This window comes from Hypomesus nipponensis, chromosome 17 (genome assembly GCF_054491055.1).
Source record: "Hypomesus nipponensis isolate SF chromosome 17, ASM5449105v1, whole genome shotgun sequence".
Taxonomy (NCBI): Eukaryota; Metazoa; Chordata; class Actinopteri; order Osmeriformes; family Osmeridae; genus Hypomesus; species Hypomesus nipponensis.
In genome coordinates, this window is record NC_140377.1 from 18,532,784 (window position 1) to 18,551,011 (window position 18,228).

The following is an 18,228-nucleotide window of genomic DNA, read 5'->3' on the forward strand; positions in this document are numbered from 1 at the left end:
AGGACTATTAAGATTTATTGAAGATAAATGTCAGGCCTATTGAACTGATTGCGTATACTGTATGCTACTGATCAAATTATGTGATATATTTCTCTCAGGATGTTGTCAACATTATGGCCCACGTGCATTAGAATGTGACGCATTCGTAGCCTACACAACATTATAATTGGACGTGGGAAATGACTGACAGTCCATACAACCAATTGACATGGTGTTTCTATTGAATAAACGTTACATTATTAATTTCATGAGGATTCATTGGTTGTCGGACAAGATCATTTTAATATTCAGTAAGTCGGAATGCGTGACCACAGACCAACATGTTGCTGCACCGCGTGATAATACCTGAGAAGTTGGAAAGTAGTTGGGAAAGGAAATCGTTTTCTACTTAAAGTGTAGCCTCAAGCCTCTTTACCAGGATTTGGTGATTCGTTTACTGATAGAAGTAACTCAGTTTTGTTCTTTAGAAATGTCAACAGATAATAAAATATTCGGGGACAATGGTGATGTTAATGAAGTTTTCAAAACTCTTATGGACTATCCATTATTTTTCTCTGCCTTTGATGACAACGGTAAGTCCGTATTTTGCATGAATAAACGAAGCCGATTCTAACCAAATGTGTTACACTATTGTGAGTGTACAGCTACAATTCAAGCTTACTCAAAATGTGTTTTAGAGTAATGTAGCAACTAAGCAATGTTAATACTAGGCTGTAGGCCACGCGTTTCGAAAAGTGCGTTCATTATGTGACATGCAGCCGGTGCATCTACTCCCTATGACATGTGTTGACAAAATAAACTGATGCAGTAGCTTTGAAATGGGCAAAAACCTTCTCGGCGTATAATATCCCTGTTTGCATTCCACTTGCCACCCCATTATCTTCTCATACTATGTGGACCTAATGTTGATGTGATGAAAATGTCTAGGTTGAAATCGGGCCCATTGTGGTGTGTCCATTGTTTCTCAACATTCATGTATTGAGGAATCTCTCATAACATTGTGTCTGCAACCCTTGCCACCCACAACCACTCTGCTCTCGAAGTATCCTTTACCACAGTGGTTCTCAACCCTGTCCTCGGGGACCCACTGCCCTACATGTTTTAGATGTTTCCCTGCTCCAACACACCTGATTCCAATGAATGGGTCGTTATCTACTTTTGCAGAAACCTGCTAATGACCATTCATTTGAATCAGGTGTGTTGGAACAAGGAAACATCTAAAACATGCAGGGCAGGGAGGCCCTGAGGATAGGGTTGAGAACCAATGCTTTACCAGAACCATAGAGAGAAGTGGCCTAATAGTAGGCCTACACCGCAAGGTTTCAGAATGGGTTACCTGTTGCCATAGTATTATGACAGAATGACACACAATACTCGTTAACCTTGGGTGTCAACCTGTTATAATTTCCTTCTTAGAAAGCACTTTAGTTTTCCATAAATCCTCTGGCAGGTTGGTTGTTTTCAATGCAAGATTACGTGAAAACACTTCCCCTTTCAGTCCTCTGTCCTTGGATCTGCCTTTTGAGACCTTATATTCAATGGTTGAATCTCATGTTCCTCCTTGAATTCCTCCCACCCTTTCCTCTGAAAAACATGTGTTTTGAATATGAAGGCTATACAAGAAATCAAGAACATACATTTAACATTCAGTCCTTTTGGCAAATCTATTCTTCTACGTTGTTTATTGCCAAATAAATCCACAAATTGTGAAAATACACAAACTTGTTTACATTTCAATAGGCAAAGTAAATGGTGTGGTGTTGTAGAAGGCGGACCTGTTTAATGTTGCTGGGATGAACGCAGTCTTCATCGCCAAAATTCCATCTGTTCTGTGGGCAAGAAACAGACGAAGATTGGCATCATCATCAGTCTCTTGGCAACCAAAAGCACCGTGTACTGTCACAGAGAGCTGTGTGCCCTCTGGTCGTCTCCGAGGAGAGCGACGAAGGACAGGATATCACAGAGGACATGTTTTGGCTTGACATTGAATGCAAAGATTCGTGTGAAACATTAGATTACTTGTTGAAAAGTTGATTTTGATCACTTAGATCCAGTGGTAGGACCGATGTAAGGGATCATGATCAGCTAAGACAGTGTTCTAAGGGTAAACTCATATAGCTTATTTATTGATAGGTACACATAGGCCTATTCAACTTCCCCTCCGAAGATAAATCGCGTCGTTTTATTCCAGTGAAATAAAGGCAATTGCATAAAGATTGCAATTAAAGTGGGTTGTTTGCTTCTCCTCTAAGCCTTTTTGTTGAAGTGAGAAAATATATGCGGCGTGCCATGGAATGGTGTCCAGTAGGCTACATTATATGTCCCTGGCTAAAACCACACGTTAGCTTTGTACGATTCATATTGGCACTGGAATAAATAAATAAACAAGAGTGACGTGGTTATGTCTGTGTAGTTGGAAGTTTAGATATGTCCCTAACCAGATCCACACACATGAACATCGATGCATCAGAAAGGATGAGGACAGAATGTTTTTTGTCAGTGCACACCATCGCACGCATCTCATCTGGTACCGCCTTACTGCGCACGTGCCACAAACACGCCCACCAGACAGCTTGTTCCTGCACGTGAGTGGAGGGCACGTGTTTGGTCACCAGTGGTGTGTCACCTTGTGGATGTGGATGAAACAGCGTAGGCTACCACCTATCTCCTTACTGAATTATTGTTGGAATGACCATCTAACAGATTTACACATTGCATAAAAAGTCGTCAGATCGCTGCACTTTCGCCAACTTTATTGCTCAAATAGAAAGAAAGAAAAAATCCCTATATTGTTTTCATCATAATTAATCACCCAGCATTGCTACCTACAGTAGTACAGCATATTCATATTAAGCTGCCTGCATATGCCACCCGTTCACACGTGGGTTGGTGATGAGGCTGTTCTTTGGGCTATGAGTAGTTTGTGGTCATCAGTCGAGACAAAATGTTCCCTTCACTGTTCACGCACGTTGTACATATCAAGCAGTCTTTGCAATGTATAGGAAATGTACAAGGTTTTGCTTCAGCCAATAGATTTAACGGGCGTTGCACCGCTACAATTCAGAACGACACTCCAGCGCTAAATATTAATGTGGGGCATCCAATCAGCGTTTACCATTGCCAAAGGAGGCGCAGCCAAAAGCTAATGAATAACGAAGTAGCGCTCCCCGAAGCGACTGACAGGTCTGTGTTGTGTTGTTTTGTTTCTGAAGCTTGAAATTGTCAAACAGGTTTCCAAGCCACATCGAGTCTGAAACAAAAGGGATCACCGTCAGTATCTATTTGCTTACCTCTTCCCACGGAATATTTCCATTTGCGCTATAGAAATGGCCGGTAAGGCGACTATCGATGGGGCACTGGAGCTTAAATGTAGTCCTCAGAAATCGTTCCCTTTTGTTTTGAAGAAGATTATGGACATCCCCCCTCCTAATATTCTCGACGAAGGCGACGACGGTAAGACGGGTCTTGCATGTATGCGGGAAAAACCCACGAATGAAGTGTGATATTTGTGTCTCCATGTAAGGCATCTACAACTTGACCCACATTGAATGAGGACTATAACGTTGTCAAGCTTGGCTTACCCTTAATTGTCAGCATTCAAATGGAAATGTAGTTATGCATGTTTAGTGTGCAAGTAATCACTTGCTAATAGTGATGTCCGTTGACATTGAAGTTAGGAAAGCTAGTCTATTGTAGACTACAGTTAGTGGTGAGGGCTGTTCCAGTCCAGTTTCCCCTTGGCTTTAGCACATAAGTGGGTGGGGGAGGGGAAGGAGGAGACGGGAAAGGAACAAAAAGTTCTAGCACCTCTCAGTATGCTCAAGAGCAGTGTACCCGAGTCATAATGAGGAATCAAGACAAGCAACTCATCACATTTCGGCTGAACATTATACTGAATTTTGGGAAGCTCATGTTTTATCCATGGTCGCACTTTTGCGTTTAGTGGTAACTTTCGCTCCCATCCTGGTTTTTCAGCTTCTCATGCACCTTCCTGGCTCCCGTTTCACGTCCATTATTTACCCGTTTTTTTTTAAACTATCCCATGACATTGAAACTGGAACCTACTTTTGTTTGCCCATGTTTCTTTGTGTGTTAAACATGGTCACGCCCCCTTCTCCACCTTGACCCACCCATCACCTTTCCCTTCAGGCCCTCTTTTATTCGTTTATTAGGGTTTATTAGTTGTGTGGTGGGCTTGGGGATCGACATCCATCGCAGACAACCGTTATGTGGATGTATTTGATAATTTTGGTGATGCATTGATTTGACATTTAGTTGTGACAGTGCAAAGCCTCATCCCGTTCAGTATCAGATCAGAATCAGAATTCGGTTCATTCGCCATACGTATGTAATACAAACACGGAATTTACTGTGGCAGGGAGGTGCAAACACTAATCATACGAATCTTAAATTATGTAAAGGTACAAAAGTTTAACCATTCCTAAGAACTCAATCTAAGAATAAAACAATGTAAATAATAAAAAAATATATACAAATAAGAATGAGCATCAGGGATGGTCAACATAGTGCAATCAGATACTGGGTTAAATAATGAATTAATGAATGTATTTTTTCTCTGTCCTGTTTTCCAGAAATAGAGAAGGAGAAGTTGTGTTTGTCTGAAAATGTGGAGACCGGATCAGGCGGAGGGGACAGCGGAGCCGGGGGTACAGGCGGCAGTGGGGGCGGCGTGTCAGCCTCCCTGACCCCAGCCATTTGGGAGAAGACCATTCCCTACGACGGGGAGAAGTTCCACCTGGAGTACATGGACCTGGATGAGTTCCTGCTGGAGAACGGGATCTCCAGCACCCTGGAGGAGGAACTTCAGAAGAGCCTGACCCAGGAGGAGGAGGACAAGGAGTGCAAGGCCCCTTCCACCTCGGCCTCCGCCACCATCTCCTCAGCCTCGGAGATTGTCACCATCACCCTGAAGACAGCCAAGATGGAACAGGAGGAAGAGGAGGAGGGAGGGGAAGATGACGATGACGATGATGATGATCAGGATTCCGTGTCTGTGGCTGATGCAGCTGAAGTCGAGTTGGACGATTGTGGAGGTGAGTCTCAGAGGCTCAGTCAAATGAACAATATGCTGTGTTCCGCGTAGCCTTGACAACAGTCTGCTTTGCTCATCTATTTATGTAGTCCCCATCAACATACTCTTCATCTGTATACAATATCATGAAGGGTTGCGGGTATGGGTTATGTTTTTAGCCACCAATATTCTAATGCTACTACATTCATGATATTCAAAATATATTCAAATCAGTCACACCCACAAACCACAGACTGCGACACAGAATGGCATGTACTTAATTTTCAACCACTGGTGCAGCCTAGCCATTTGTGTATGTGTGTGTTTATATATACACATGGTCTGGCATGTTGCCCTAGGCGGCTAGAACAAACATGGCTACATATAACATGGGACTCGTGTTACAACGCTATAAGAGTTTGACCTTTCCTGATGGACTGTCCTTGGGAAAGAATTGTCAAACTAAACAGCTGTCCACTTCAGTCGAGCAGCTTGGTTTTAAGGGTCTTTTTTGATTAACATTCTAATCATCCAGTACACCACTTATAAAACAACAATACTCGTCCACAAGTCAACGATCTTGCCGTCAAACCCCAACCTCATCCAGACCCTCCCGTTTCTCCTGTAGATGACGAAGCGGTCGATCGCAACCCGCCCTCTCCCATCGACCCAGAGGCCATTGAGGTTGATGTTAACTTCCAGCCTGATCCCACCGACCTGGTGCTGTCCAGTGTTCCTGGAGGAGAGCTGTTCAACCCCAGGAAGCACAAGTTCTCAGATGAGGAGCTGAAGCCTCAGCCCATGATCAAGAAGGCCAAGAAGGTGTTTGTGCCCAATGAGCAGAAGGTAAAATATTCTAATCCAACACAGTTGTCGACATTATTGTGGGTAGTCCTGTTCATGTCTGTTGTTATAGATCACATTGTGCTATATTATAACCTTATTATATTTATATTATAACTGAGCCATTAGGTGACTATTGTATTAGTGTTGGAACCTCATATGGTACAGTAGGTGTTAGAGACTTACTATGAGGGATTAGAGACAAAAGATTATAGCTGTTTCCACAACAGACATTCCCTATTTCAATCTGCTGTTGATGCCCGTTCGTCTGCCCCTTTCCTCCTTCCTCTCTCTCGCGCCCCAAGGATGATAAATACTGGTCCAGGAGGAAGAAGAACAACATGGCGGCCAAGCGTTCTCGCGACGCCCGACGTCTGAAGGAGAACCAGATCACGGTCCGCGCCTCCTTCCTGGAACGGGAGAACGCGGCGTTGCGGCAGCAGGTGGCCGAGCTGCGGAAAGACTGCGGCCGCTGCAAGAACACCATGGCTCGATACGAAGTCAAGTACGGGCCACTGTAAGGCACGACTCTTCCCCTTTAGAGACTGTATCTGTCCTCTAAAGACACAGAACTCCCCACCAAAACACAAGTTGCAGACACTAAACACAAAAAGGGATTTTTTTTTTCTTCTCAAAATGGAACTGCTGTCTTGTGCTGAGCGCCCAGTCAGTCCCTGCGTCCAGCCCCAGACCTGCCAGGACGCTCCTCTGGAGCGGGGGGGGGGGAGACGGGGGAGCCCAAAGGAGCGGCTGGCTCCTACACACAGAGAGAAGGGTTCTGGACACTCCCCATGTCGCTTATACACGGAGAGATGTTGTGAGAGTGATCCGAAAAAGTCAACGAATATTGGCTTTGCTAAAAGAAAGGCGGTCTTAGGAATAGAAGAGCCCAGGCCATACATCATTTGACCACTGCCCACACCAACAAGTTCTGTAGTGGACCAAAAGCATGAGTACTGTTGTAATCGTTCTAAGATGTCCCCACCACCCATCCCTCTGTTTCTGCAGTAACTGACTGTCTTGTCTCCTTTGTTCAAAGAACTCGTGCAGAGGCCCTGAAGAGGGACATGTGAACCAACTGTTGATTTATTCATAATGGGTCATGAGTGGAGCAGAACCAGTGAATAAAGTATCCAATGGAACGGAGAGAACCAGATTACACCTTCAGGATTGTAACCATGCAGAGGAGGCAGGAAAGACTGCGATGATGATAATGACGATGATGAAGAGATATTAGGTCAAGGAGTGATTTTGCTAGACAGTCACAGTTCTTCCTCTTTTGTAAGCCTTTGCTTGTACTGCGCGCCCAGTGGTGTGCTTAAAGAATTCTCTGTACATACTCTTCTCCCCGCGCCACGTAGATGTGTGTATTTGTGCGTAACCCCTGTTTTGCTCCCAACCTTCCCCCAGAAACACTGTGTGCGATCGATTAGCTATGGGTGTGGGTGGCCACCATTTATGTACAGGTGGGAGGTATAGTAACTTGAAGAAAAAGAAAAAAAAAAGAAGCATGATCCACAATTTTAAGTCATTGTGTATCTTTGTTTTAGAACACCCAAATCTCCTCCCGATATCTCACACATTTCAGTTGTTTGGGATATTTCCAAATAACCGTTTTGAAAGGAGCAGGGTAAATAATGGTCTTTTCTGCCAGTATGTTATTGCTCATAGACGAAGGCTTACGTTGGGCACTTATCAGGGCCCTCATTAGTTGAGGGGTATGTACTGTGTAGGGTTGTTTATTTAACTGCATACACTGCAAGTAGGGGGCACTAGAGAGCCAGTGCCCCATATTGTCAGTTACAGACTTTTTGTAAGACCCAAAGATGCCTGCTGTTAATTGTTTCTATGGTTGTTTTTCTGAACTAAGACACTCTTTGTCAATTTTATCTGTCTTTTTACCCTATTGACTTACTGCTTTTCCTTGTGTTTGTGGAAGAGTTATTATGATCAGTGCTGTATTTATTTTGATAATAATACATCTATTGATTGCAATGTGTGTCAGTATGTATTCGATTATATTTCCTCTTTGGAACAAACCATAAATGAAACAAAACATGAAATGATTTGGCAGGGATTTCAATTTTGTTTTTGACACAACATTTTGCAGATTTTTGAAGCCGAATTGAATTGGAAATTTGCATCTGTCTCCCATTAGTATGCTCCGGTCCAATGAGATTCCATATAGAACGTGGAGATCCTAGAGGGGTTTCCTGTGAGGTGGAGGAAGGTATGGAGCAGTCAGTCTGGCAAAGCTGAATCAGATCAAAATAATGACGTGAAGCTCAGCTTGCCATGGTGCCTGTGCCTGATTTTATTGTTGCAGACAGTACATGACAGACTGTTAAGCTGTGGGACTCATGTCTTCAGCTGATGTGAAAGCTGTTCGTTTGTGTTTAATATGTACTCATTGTAAACAAACAAGCAAAATACATATGGCAATAATATTCTCTTTGACACAATGCTTGATCTTCCAAATTAGTTCAATAATTTTGATGTAGTATGCTACATTTTGAAATGGTCATCGTGCTTCCAGTTTAGATACCCGTTTTGGTATCTGCTGCATGAATTTAAGCAGGCAAAATTGGGTCATTTTGTTATGAAATTCTGTACACTGTATTCTGTTGTGCTTCAGTATCTTCAAATTCAAAATGGATGATATTGTAAACACAATCTTATTGGCTAGAAACTGGTGGTTTGTTTGGCCAAAGGGCATGAAGTTTAACCCCAAAAGCGCAAACAAATCTATTATGATCTCCATATTTTTCAAATGAAATGCTGTTTTTTCTTGTTACATGTCTTTCGGTAATAATGGATCGACCTTCCATCCTACAGTGTGATGAGACAGCAGAACTCCATTCTCCGACTCTTTATACTTCCTGTTTTTACTGTTTCTTTACTGTTTAACAGAACCACCTACGCTGTGCAGCTTTTGACCTTGGTTGAAATCTTTATATGTAGCAATCACCATTTTTCAAATCGATCACCAAACTGCTATAAAACTCCTCTCACCTTTGAAATGACTTTAAGATAACAAGTGCGTTTTAATTGTTTTTATTTGATCTGGTGAGGTAATTTTGTCTATTTTATATACAGATACATTTATTGTGATTTCTATTCTCTACTTATGTTTAAGATGCGTGTAATTGCAGTCGGTCCAACTGTACAATCTCGTATCACACATATTAAAGTGGAATTTGATAAAACGCGAGCCCTTGTGTTGACCTTGACTGCCATCCGTGGCTGTTCTACCCGACACTGATGGGATGTAGGGAGATAAACACGGTGCATCGCATGGAAGACGGAAGACCCCCCCCCCCTCCTTTGTGCCTTGTGCACATTATCCATGAGCACATACATCTGCACACATGCGTATCATCACAGATGGACACACATAAACCCTCACACAAGAATAAGTGTGTGTGAAAACATGGTCTCTAGCAGATGAACCCTAACATATCGAAGCACAATCATTTCGTTTTTTTAGGTCCTGTGTTGTCCTGCCCATCCCTTGTCTTCCCCTCATCAGTATTCCAGTGAAGTTGGGGATATTGCGTAATGATCACATCCACACACAGGGGAGCAGTGTTGCGTAACAGCAGCCTCAAATATGGGGGGAGGAAGGAAGAGAAGGAGAAGGGAGAGACGAGAGGTTGGGAAGGGTGTATTTTGGAAAACAAGAGGGTGGGGGTGGATAAAAGAGAAGCAAAGAAGAGAAACAGGGTGTGGGTGAGCGCAAAGCCTGAGATAAAGGATAACATGAAGGGGCGCGTGGGGGGGGGGGGTGACAAATGGTGAGTGGGCGATGAGGAGATGGAGAGGAGAGCCAAGCCAAGGAGAGGACCGACCATGCATGTTAATGTCAGACTGTGAAACGCCATTGGAGAGCAGCGCTCTGGGTATTCACATCACAGCAGACTGCCTCAGGCTGCCTACTCACAAAAGGCATTCAGAACAGGCGCACTATCTAAATATTAAGACACATCTTCGCTGATGAAATTAGAGGTAATGCAAACGGACTTATTTTAGAATGGTGAACATCTTTCCAACTGAACGTTGTCCACTGAATGTTGACCAAAAAAACATTTCACCAGGGCTCACGAGTTTTGTCAAAAATAAGACATGAGAATGTTTGTTCATAAAGAGATGACATTTCCCCTCAAGGTAATTCAATTTAAGATGCCATTTGTTCTAATGTGTCTCTCAGACGCTAACACAATAGAAGCTACACCTCTCATACTTGAGTAACGTTAGACACACAAGGAAGAGAATGAAACAAGCAGGTTATTTTCCATGCTTATTTTTGCCATTCGGTTTTATTACAAACTTAAAAAAGAATCTGATACAATAGGAAACTGCAGTAGTAAGTCCCAGTGTTACCGGGGCAGCACAGAAAACAGGTCATTGCATTTCAGTAGTGAAAGATTCATCATATACATCTACAGGGTGTACAGATAAGATACAAAATAGGAAAAACAATAACAAAATACAGGCAAAAAAGAAAGCACTATATTAATATAGCTTCTTTAATTATAATATTTAGTCTTTACAGTTAAATCTTACATAGAAAATAAATGTATTTTTTATTACAACAAAATATTCCAAAGTGCAAAATAAAATACATAGATATAAGCAAGGGACACAAGAATAGAAAATGGTTCAACCGCAATCAGATTTCCTCCTGGTGACAGAGCAGCAGAGTTTGTGGATTTTAAAAACCTTTTTTATTTTTAGTAATAAAGATATATGGAACGCTTTTTCTAATCTTATTAATTTGTTTAAATTATGTAACAAAACATGCCATGTAGTGAGATCCCCTCCATCCAGCAATTACCTTCAGGTCACTTAACCGTGTAGCCATCAAGACACCTCTGGACCTCTCACTTCCAGACCCCAAGAATCAAGCCGTGTATGCCTACACAGTAATCGGACCAAAGACAGAAGGGAGGGAGCCCTTTCGCAAGTTTGGGTTTGGACTAAAACAGAGGTCACAGAAAAGGAACAGAAAGAGAAAGAGTGAGGAGAGCGCAAAAAGGTTCATATAGCTTGCCTCCATCATTAGACTAGCCGTCTATCACCAGGATTCACTAGTCACGGAACAATCACATTCATTGCTTATCCATCTTCACCTGCTTTGAATACCACATCTTATTTAATTAGGATGGACTGGAACATCTCCACTAAGGAATATGACTCCCTAAACCACCTCACTGAACTGGAATATAGTGATGACACTTTGAAACAGGGTCAGCCCCTATGGCTGTGTCTGTAGGACATGACAAATATGGAGACCAACAAACACTATATGAAAGTATGTAATTATACATATATATATAAAAATAAGTAATCTCAACATTCTCTGTTGTATGATCTTGGTTTAGGTCCCAATTCAGCACTTGTCCACTCCCCTCCATAAATGTGGTGTACATATAAATGCTGACATTTAGTCTACATTCCAGTATCATGTATGGGAATGGACAAGAACGCACACCAGATTAAGGACTGGAAAGGAACCAGAGGTTGACATGGTGGGCTAAAACACAGGGCGTGTAACTTAATGAGACAAATGAGGATTGTGGGTGCAAAGCAATAATAGAGACTGGTTAAAAAAAAAAAAAAGACACCATGGATAAATTCAAATTTGCAGGCAGATCAATTGGGATTTTTGGTGTGGTCATTTAGGATTTACAGTTTTGACCAATCCCTTAAATCTCTATGGTTGCAGTGATTCAACATGGTGAGGGAGCAGGAGACTGTTCCCAGACTGCCCTTTGGACAAACTGGAAATTACTGAGTACACAAACTAGATCAAAGTTTGAGTTTGATTTCCAATCAACGTAAACATTCATGCCTGAAACCCTCCACAAACCCAACTTGAGTTTACATTTACCCGTCTTTTATTGGAGAAATTCTATACAGGAACAATACACATTCAATACTTTATACATCAATTTTTTTGTCTCAACTTGCATATATATTTATATAGTTATTTTCTGAAAAAATAACCTCAGCAAATAAGAAACTAAATGAAGGAAATCTGAACATAAGAAATCTTTACATATTTCTATAGTTATAGTATAATGTCTTACCCTTATAAATGTACTTTGATAATTCTTTTGAAAAAACACAGGGAAAAAAAATAGAAAAATTGTAAATAAATTACAAACAAATGTAAAAATGCCCCCTTCCCTCACAATTGCAACATTTATATAAAGTGATCTTGGTTCTCCCCACCCCACCCCCCTAAACTGAAGGAACAAAAACAAAGACAACTCTCAGGACTGCGTGCATGCATATGACCGACCGTCACATAGCAATGCCAGTGAGCACAAGTCAAGGGTCATCAGGTTAGCTTATACACAGACATTAATGGGCATAGCTAGAAGAAAATAACATTCGAATGATCGCTAAACTGCCCCCCACCTCCACCCCACATTACACAAATCGAACTCACTGACACCTTGCAAATATAACTAACACAATGGGCCATCGTAAAACACAGCAACAAAAAGGAGAGGGGAATGAGAATGTTAAGCAGCTCCCTTCATGGCTGGGAGGGAGGCAGGGGGAATGTGTTCTATGGCCCAGAAATATATGTACATAAAGTGCTGGATGGCTCAAGAAGGACATTGAGGACTGAGACTGCCTACTCCCTCATGACAAACTAGCTACCATCTATTCCACAGAGCTGGAGGATCACTTGGATCAAGTCATCATATGAAAGGATCAAATAATTACTAAAACATTACATCTCATCACATTTGTAATCCTCACTGCAAAAAAAAAAATAAAAAATAAAAAAGAAGCAAAAAAACAGCTTTTTGTTTGATTTTCATCTTGCACAAGAGCAGCAGCAACTGGAACAGAGATAATCAGGGATTAAAAGAACAGGGGAGCAAGTGCGCTTGTTATGGTGAGTTGTTGGCTGCTATGCAACACAGGCTCACCAAAAACAGGCTCTGGGTTTTCAGTGTTGATCTTAGCCAAATGTACCCCAACTGTCAAAAGTGATAGAACTTGCCAGATAGCCTCCTTGTTTCCCTGCAAAGTAAGAGCTCTCCTTCATAGACAGTCCTAAGCCATTTATCGCAATCCCCAACTACTTAAATGCATCCCATCCCCCTCCTGTTCACCTTCACACACTGCTGACTTGGACAGTGCGCGTGTGTGTTCGTGCATATATATTTGTGTGTGTTAGAGATTATTGTGTTGTATCCTAAGACTCAAAGATCAACTCACTCTCTTCCTGTCTCCCCTCACATTCACCAAATTCCTCTGACCTTCACAACAGTCATTTTTACTTTCATAACAACAGTGGTTGAACCTGCCCCACACTCAAATGCTTAGTCCGCTACACTGACTCACAGACAAAGCAAACTCACTTTCATTGGAAAACATGGTTTGGACTGTGTGTGGAAGAGAGACAATGAAATCCAAGTAAATAGACCCATTATAAAACCAGAGGGATGTCGAGCATTAGAGCCAACAGAGAGACACAGGATTATACATCAACACAGCACAGTCCCCTCTGTTAACTTGTCAACGAGTGCAGCACCAATTGCAAAGCAAAGAGCTGCACTTCGACAACCATTCTATAAGACAATCCCTCTTCATAGCATGACTGTGCAGTGCAAAATTGCAAACCAATACACACAGACACACTTCTGCCAGACCAGCAAGCCAAGGACATCTTTATAAGTGGAACATTCAATGCAAAAACAAATGTCACTGTGCAACAGGAGGCTGGTTACTCCTCTGGTTGAAGACAAACTCAAAACTGAATCTCAGAACAGCCAGACAAAACTGTGCCAAAAGTGTACTTGAGACGGATCACATTAAATGTTTTGGATGTGGTATTAACAGAAAGAAATGACCCTTAGCTGTAGAATTGTTAAGAACACGTTTAGAAAAACATAACAGTAAATATTTAAGAGCATCACTGTCCACCATCTGTCGTAGTAATACTCAACACATCACCGTAACTGGGTAAAGGCCTAATTGGCCAGCACCACAGACTGGAAGGCCTGGCTGGGATATTGCAGGTTGTAGCCTCCTAGGCCCTCCACGAAGGGGGGCTTCTCCATGTAGGAGATCCCACTGTTGCCCCCAATCAAGCCCACGGCTGGGCCTGGTGGGGGGCTGGAGAAGGGGTCGAAGGCGGGGTGGGAGTGGGCAGGGTGAGGGGGTTGAAAGGGGCTGGCGTGAGCGGGCATGGGCCCAGAGCCATCTGTGTCAAAGTAGAGTGGCCCCGGGGATCCTGGGTATACAAACTCTTTGGCGTTGGGGGAGAGCTGGCTGGGGATGCCCCCCCCCAGGGAGTGCAGGGAGAGGGACAGGGGCTTGTGCTTCAGCAGCCCCGGGGGGGAGATGGTGGTGGGGGAGCGGGAGAGCATCCTCTGGGGAGGAGGGACACCCACCCCCGAGCTGCTGCCAGACCCAGACACGCCACACTTCTTCATCTTGGTGGAGCCAAATTTAGTCGCAGCAAAACTGGCGGTGGTGAAGGTGATGGGCTGCAGGGGCGGCCGGGTGTTGGGCAGGGCGGCGGGAGGCTGCTGCTGGGAGGGTAGGTAAGGGAGAGCCCCGCTGGGAGGGGAGGGTGTCGAGGTGTTGGAGGAATGGGTGGTGGGGTTGGTGGGGGTGCTGGAGCCAGGGTAGCTGTAGAGCCCAGGGCAGGACGAGGAGGAGAGGGGTGTAGGGGAGCTGGAGAGAGAGGGGAGCAGGACCGGGGACACCTGTCCTCCGATGGGAACAAACACCTGTGCCTCCGGGTTGAACCCAATACTCTTGGCCTCTTCTGCGTCGACGTCTCCTTTACTATCGCCATTCCCTCCTTCTGGCCTCTCTGCTTCCCCTCCTATGCCCGGTGGGTCCTCCAGGTACAGAACTTTCACAGCTCCCTTCTCCCCAATCTGGTAGGACACCTCGTAGGGATCGATCCATACACTCAGCTCGGAGGGGACGTTAGCACGCACCTCCTCTGTGTCCAGGCCACTTCTCCGGGCTGCCAGCTCCACGACAGGGTCCCAGGGAGCTCCGAGGTGCAGACAGCGGAAGGCAGATCCGCGGAGAGGAGCCTCGGGGTACCAGTGGCCCTCAAAGCGTGAAACCAGTATCCTCTCCAGCTCTTCCCCAAAAAGGTCTGCTCGGCGACGTGGGAGCTTGTTATACAGGTAGGACACAATAAAGTTCAGGGCAACCTTCACCTCCAAGTGCATGGTTGAGCCAGGCCAGCGTAGTCTGGGTCTCAGTATTCAAATTGTGTGTCAGAAGATGAGGTATTACAGTACTGGAATGGCTCGTAGCAGTCTGATATTTTTAGCTACATTTGATGAAGCCAGTAAGGAAGCAAGCTGAGGAATCGTATCTCTCCTTCAAGGAGGTCAGACTGAACAGACTTGGAGGCCAAAAGATAGTCCAACCTTCTCGCAAAGTCTGAAGATGCTTGTCTGGTGTAATATGCCAGTTTCACACTGTTAAATTAGACAGAAGGGGAAAATGTGGTTATTCAAAAGGGAAAACTAAACTACTTCAGGACAAAGTGAGAAAAATAATGCAGTCGAGGAAGAAATGCTGAGAACAGGATTGAATATCTTGAAAAGCTGAAGCAAGAGGCTACACTGTTCTTGACTACACACTGAGAACAATGAGTTTACCGAAAAAGTCAATGAGCTTGTTGTAAATGCATTCAATCTTTTTTTCCCCTTTTGAGAACAACATGGTGTAAAATGGCAGGGCAGTAACCGATGACTGTAGAGAACACAATGTCCCACCATGCAATACTTCTACGTCATCATCACAACACGTGCACCGCCTCCGCACCATAAACATTTCACCTCGTTCCATTTAGCTCTTTGCCAGGTGTAACAACAAAATAAGAACAAAAACCTTATTTTAATAGTGGATGAACCGATAAGAATCAAATGCAAGTTAATTACATTTCTAAAAGGTTCTTAGTCTTTTGTACACCAAGTTTGTATACGAACAAGTCGAGGCATTTAAGGGTAAACCTCCACACAGATATCCCTTTGCTACAGCAGGCTGCCATCAGGCTTCAATGCTGTTTTCACACAATTGTATTGTTGGACAGACTTAATTTGAGAATATATTCCCATTTTCCCATGAAATTTCCCAACCAGGGTATATTTGTTTTCGACATCCAATGTCATTCAATGTCATTTCGTTAAAATCTCGTTTAGAGGATCCGTTTCAAGCTAAAGGTCGTAGGCTTAATGTTAAAACAAACCTGACTGTTCGACCATGTCCAGCCAAAACATGCCATCCTTTCCATTTGAGAAATCTGAGACGTTGTTCGCTTGTTTACTCAGCAATTTCTACAAACGTTCATTTAGGTCAATAGCATAGGCTATTACTATAATCCCCTGTATTTTAAATTCATATTAGCCATACGATTGACGGTTGCTTTATGGCCTTTATTGACCAACGACTAGTAGGCCTACCCTTCTTTCAAAAAGTAAGAGCTTGAAATGTCATTGCAACAATGTAAATAACCAGGGAGTGCAATATGCATTCAAATGTATCTCCTATTTTATCTTAGGATACACTAAGACGGAAATGGCATGTCAGGCTCGTGCATACGCACTTTTAATATAAAACAAAATGATGCGATAATAAATCCCATGCAGCTGTAGCCTTGAACACCAAATAAACCTTATTCTTCAGGATTGGAAGCTTGTAATTATGACACTGTTTGATGTAGGCAAAGGAGTACCTATTATGGTGTCACTGTCAATCTACACCAGCTCTTCTATATAATTGAATTAAAGGGTGGCTAATAAAGTGGTGAGTGTTGCAGTCTCAAGTCTGTCGATTGACCGAGGGCAAAAAGAGATGAGCCCGGAATAAATTAATCTTGTCAGCAAAGACAAAACCTGCAACCAGAGCCCATTCAACCTTTGTTATTAACAACCATATTGTTTTCCCAGAATTTAACAATATCTTCAAATCAAAAATGGATGACAACACAGAACCCATATATTCTCGACAGGTAGCGCGTCTTTGGTAAATCCCAAACCGTCAGATGATCACGATCTACAACGAATAAATGCATCTCTAGATCTGTTTGTAAAGATGTATGATAAAAGCATGTTTATAAGTGGATATTCTTTATCTGTACTTACAAATGCCAAGGTTGTGTTCAAGTCCTGTTCTTTATTTCCTGTAAGAAACAATCGATTTTAAGGATGTTTTTTTGCTGCCGAACGCCGTTGCACAACGATAGGTTTGGTCTCTTATGTTTGATCTTATCTCAAACGTGAGATTCAAAGCTTCCCCGTTTCCTCAACCGACAGGTTGAATGAAACATCCAGAGAACTTTACAGTTTGTCAACCTTGCGCATTTATACAGAACCATTCGCCCACACCCCCTGTGCTCGGATTTGGTCCTATCTGGAACTACTTTCTTGACATTATAATTTATTTTTTGGATTAATCATTGCTCACATGTATGCTTTTCTTTATTTCTTAGTTAGTTGCCAGTGTAATATGCATTTGTACTCATGTTGTTGGACTACCACCCACAACAAAAGTCTTATGTTTGTTATTTGTATATTGTTTGCACCTTCTTGTTGGGTGAACTTTAATCTAATTTGTTGTGGTTAAACCTAAATCAACAATTTGTTGTGTCTCAAATCTTAATTTTATTAGCTATCAGTATCACAGTCAGGTCACGGCCTGCTCTATTTTAGTCGGCGAATGTATATTAGTATCTTTGCGTAGGTGCTGTGCCATTGCTAAAAATACAAGCTGTGATAGCAACAGAGTCTCCATTGGCTGAGATGGGGGAGGACCCTTAGTTTATTGGGTTGCAGCGTACAGTCAGCAAGTAAAGCGATATGAAAATGTTGAAGCGTTATGGGTAATGTCGTTTTGGTAATCTGCTTCTGTGGTTTGTAGTAAAGCATCGGTACTTGGCAGAGAAATAGTAACATGTTATTTTAAATGGATACATAAATAGATAGATAGTCTTACAGGTGCACTTTTGCATTGGTGATATACCATTATGCAGATTACTGTTCAGCCAGTCAACTGAAATTCAACATCACTTTTTAACACTTGATTATTAACACTGATACAGTTCCTTATTAAGACAATAAATACCTAGTTGTGGTATCTTAAGGATGCATTCCATAATGGAATAGAAGTGCGAAAAAGTTTCAAATTGGCATACGTTATTTTACTGGTCGTATTGCAGTAGCTTACAGTTTATTATAGGGAACAGGTACGTTTATTATAGGGAACTAGTGCGTTGAAATCCTCACAGGTGAGTGTCCATATAAACCATCAAATCCGTTAATTGGCTTATCCGCAAATTATATATGCCAATCTAAGTA

General features: G+C 42.7%; 2 protein-coding genes and 1 long non-coding RNA gene across 6 annotated transcripts; 1 reads left to right on the plus strand and 2 right to left on the minus strand.

The window, feature by feature from the left end:
* The first annotated feature begins 255 nt into the window (after positions 1–255).
* On the plus strand, positions 256–9,086 carry tefb (TEF transcription factor, PAR bZIP family member b). Of its 3 annotated transcripts, none has more exons than XM_084678749.1 (5): positions 256–572; positions 4,593–5,054; positions 5,661–5,878; positions 6,181–6,392; positions 6,915–9,086. In XM_084678749.1, exons 1-5 carry the CDS (start codon positions 470–472, stop codon positions 6,946–6,948), a joined length of 1,029 nt encoding a protein of 342 aa, XP_084534875.1. In that variant the 5' UTR covers positions 256–469; the 3' UTR covers positions 6,949–9,086. The 3 variants fall into 3 exon arrangements, with proteins under 3 accessions (XP_084534875.1, XP_084534874.1, XP_084534876.1); XM_084678748.1 differs by lacking the exon at positions 256–572 and adding an exon at positions 3,321–3,453; XM_084678750.1 differs by lacking the exon at positions 256–572 and adding an exon at positions 3,321–3,453 and having other exon boundaries at positions 6,181–9,086.
* Positions 566–3,424, minus strand: LOC146253817 (uncharacterized). Its single transcript, XR_014731921.1, has 3 exons — positions 3,291–3,424; positions 1,776–1,829; positions 566–1,584 (listed from the first exon to the last, which is right to left on the minus strand). It is a non-coding gene; the product is annotated as an uncharacterized LOC146253817 (long non-coding RNA).
* Positions 9,087–10,159: 1,073 nt separating the features above from the next.
* On the minus strand, positions 10,160–17,249 carry tob2 (transducer of ERBB2, 2). Of its 2 annotated transcripts, none has more exons than XM_084678599.1 (2): positions 17,017–17,249; positions 10,160–15,348 (listed from the first exon to the last, which is right to left on the minus strand). In XM_084678599.1, exon 2 carries the CDS (start codon positions 15,091–15,093, stop codon positions 13,870–13,872), a length of 1,224 nt encoding a protein of 407 aa, XP_084534725.1. In that variant the 5' UTR covers positions 15,094–15,348; positions 17,017–17,249; the 3' UTR covers positions 10,160–13,869. The 2 variants fall into 2 exon arrangements, with proteins under 2 accessions (XP_084534725.1, XP_084534726.1); XM_084678600.1 differs by lacking the exon at positions 17,017–17,249 and adding an exon at positions 16,122–16,437.
* Positions 17,250–18,228: the final 979 nt, after the last annotated feature.

Coding starts and splice junctions, on each gene's coding strand:
- tob2 (XM_084678599.1), bottom strand. CDS start 15,093: ATGCACTTGGAGGTGAAGGTTGCCCTGAACTTTATTGTGTCCTACCTG.
- tefb (XM_084678748.1), top strand. CDS start 3,327: ATGGCCGGTAAGGCGACTATCGATGGGGCACTGGAGCTTAAATGTAGT. Junction 3,454..4,592: donor TCTCGACGAAGGCGACGACG/GTAAGACGGGTC, acceptor CCTGTTTTCCAG/AAATAGAGAAGGAGAAGTTG. Junction 5,879..6,180: donor TTGTGCCCAATGAGCAGAAG/GTAAAATATTCT, acceptor TCGCGCCCCAAG/GATGATAAATACTGGTCCAG.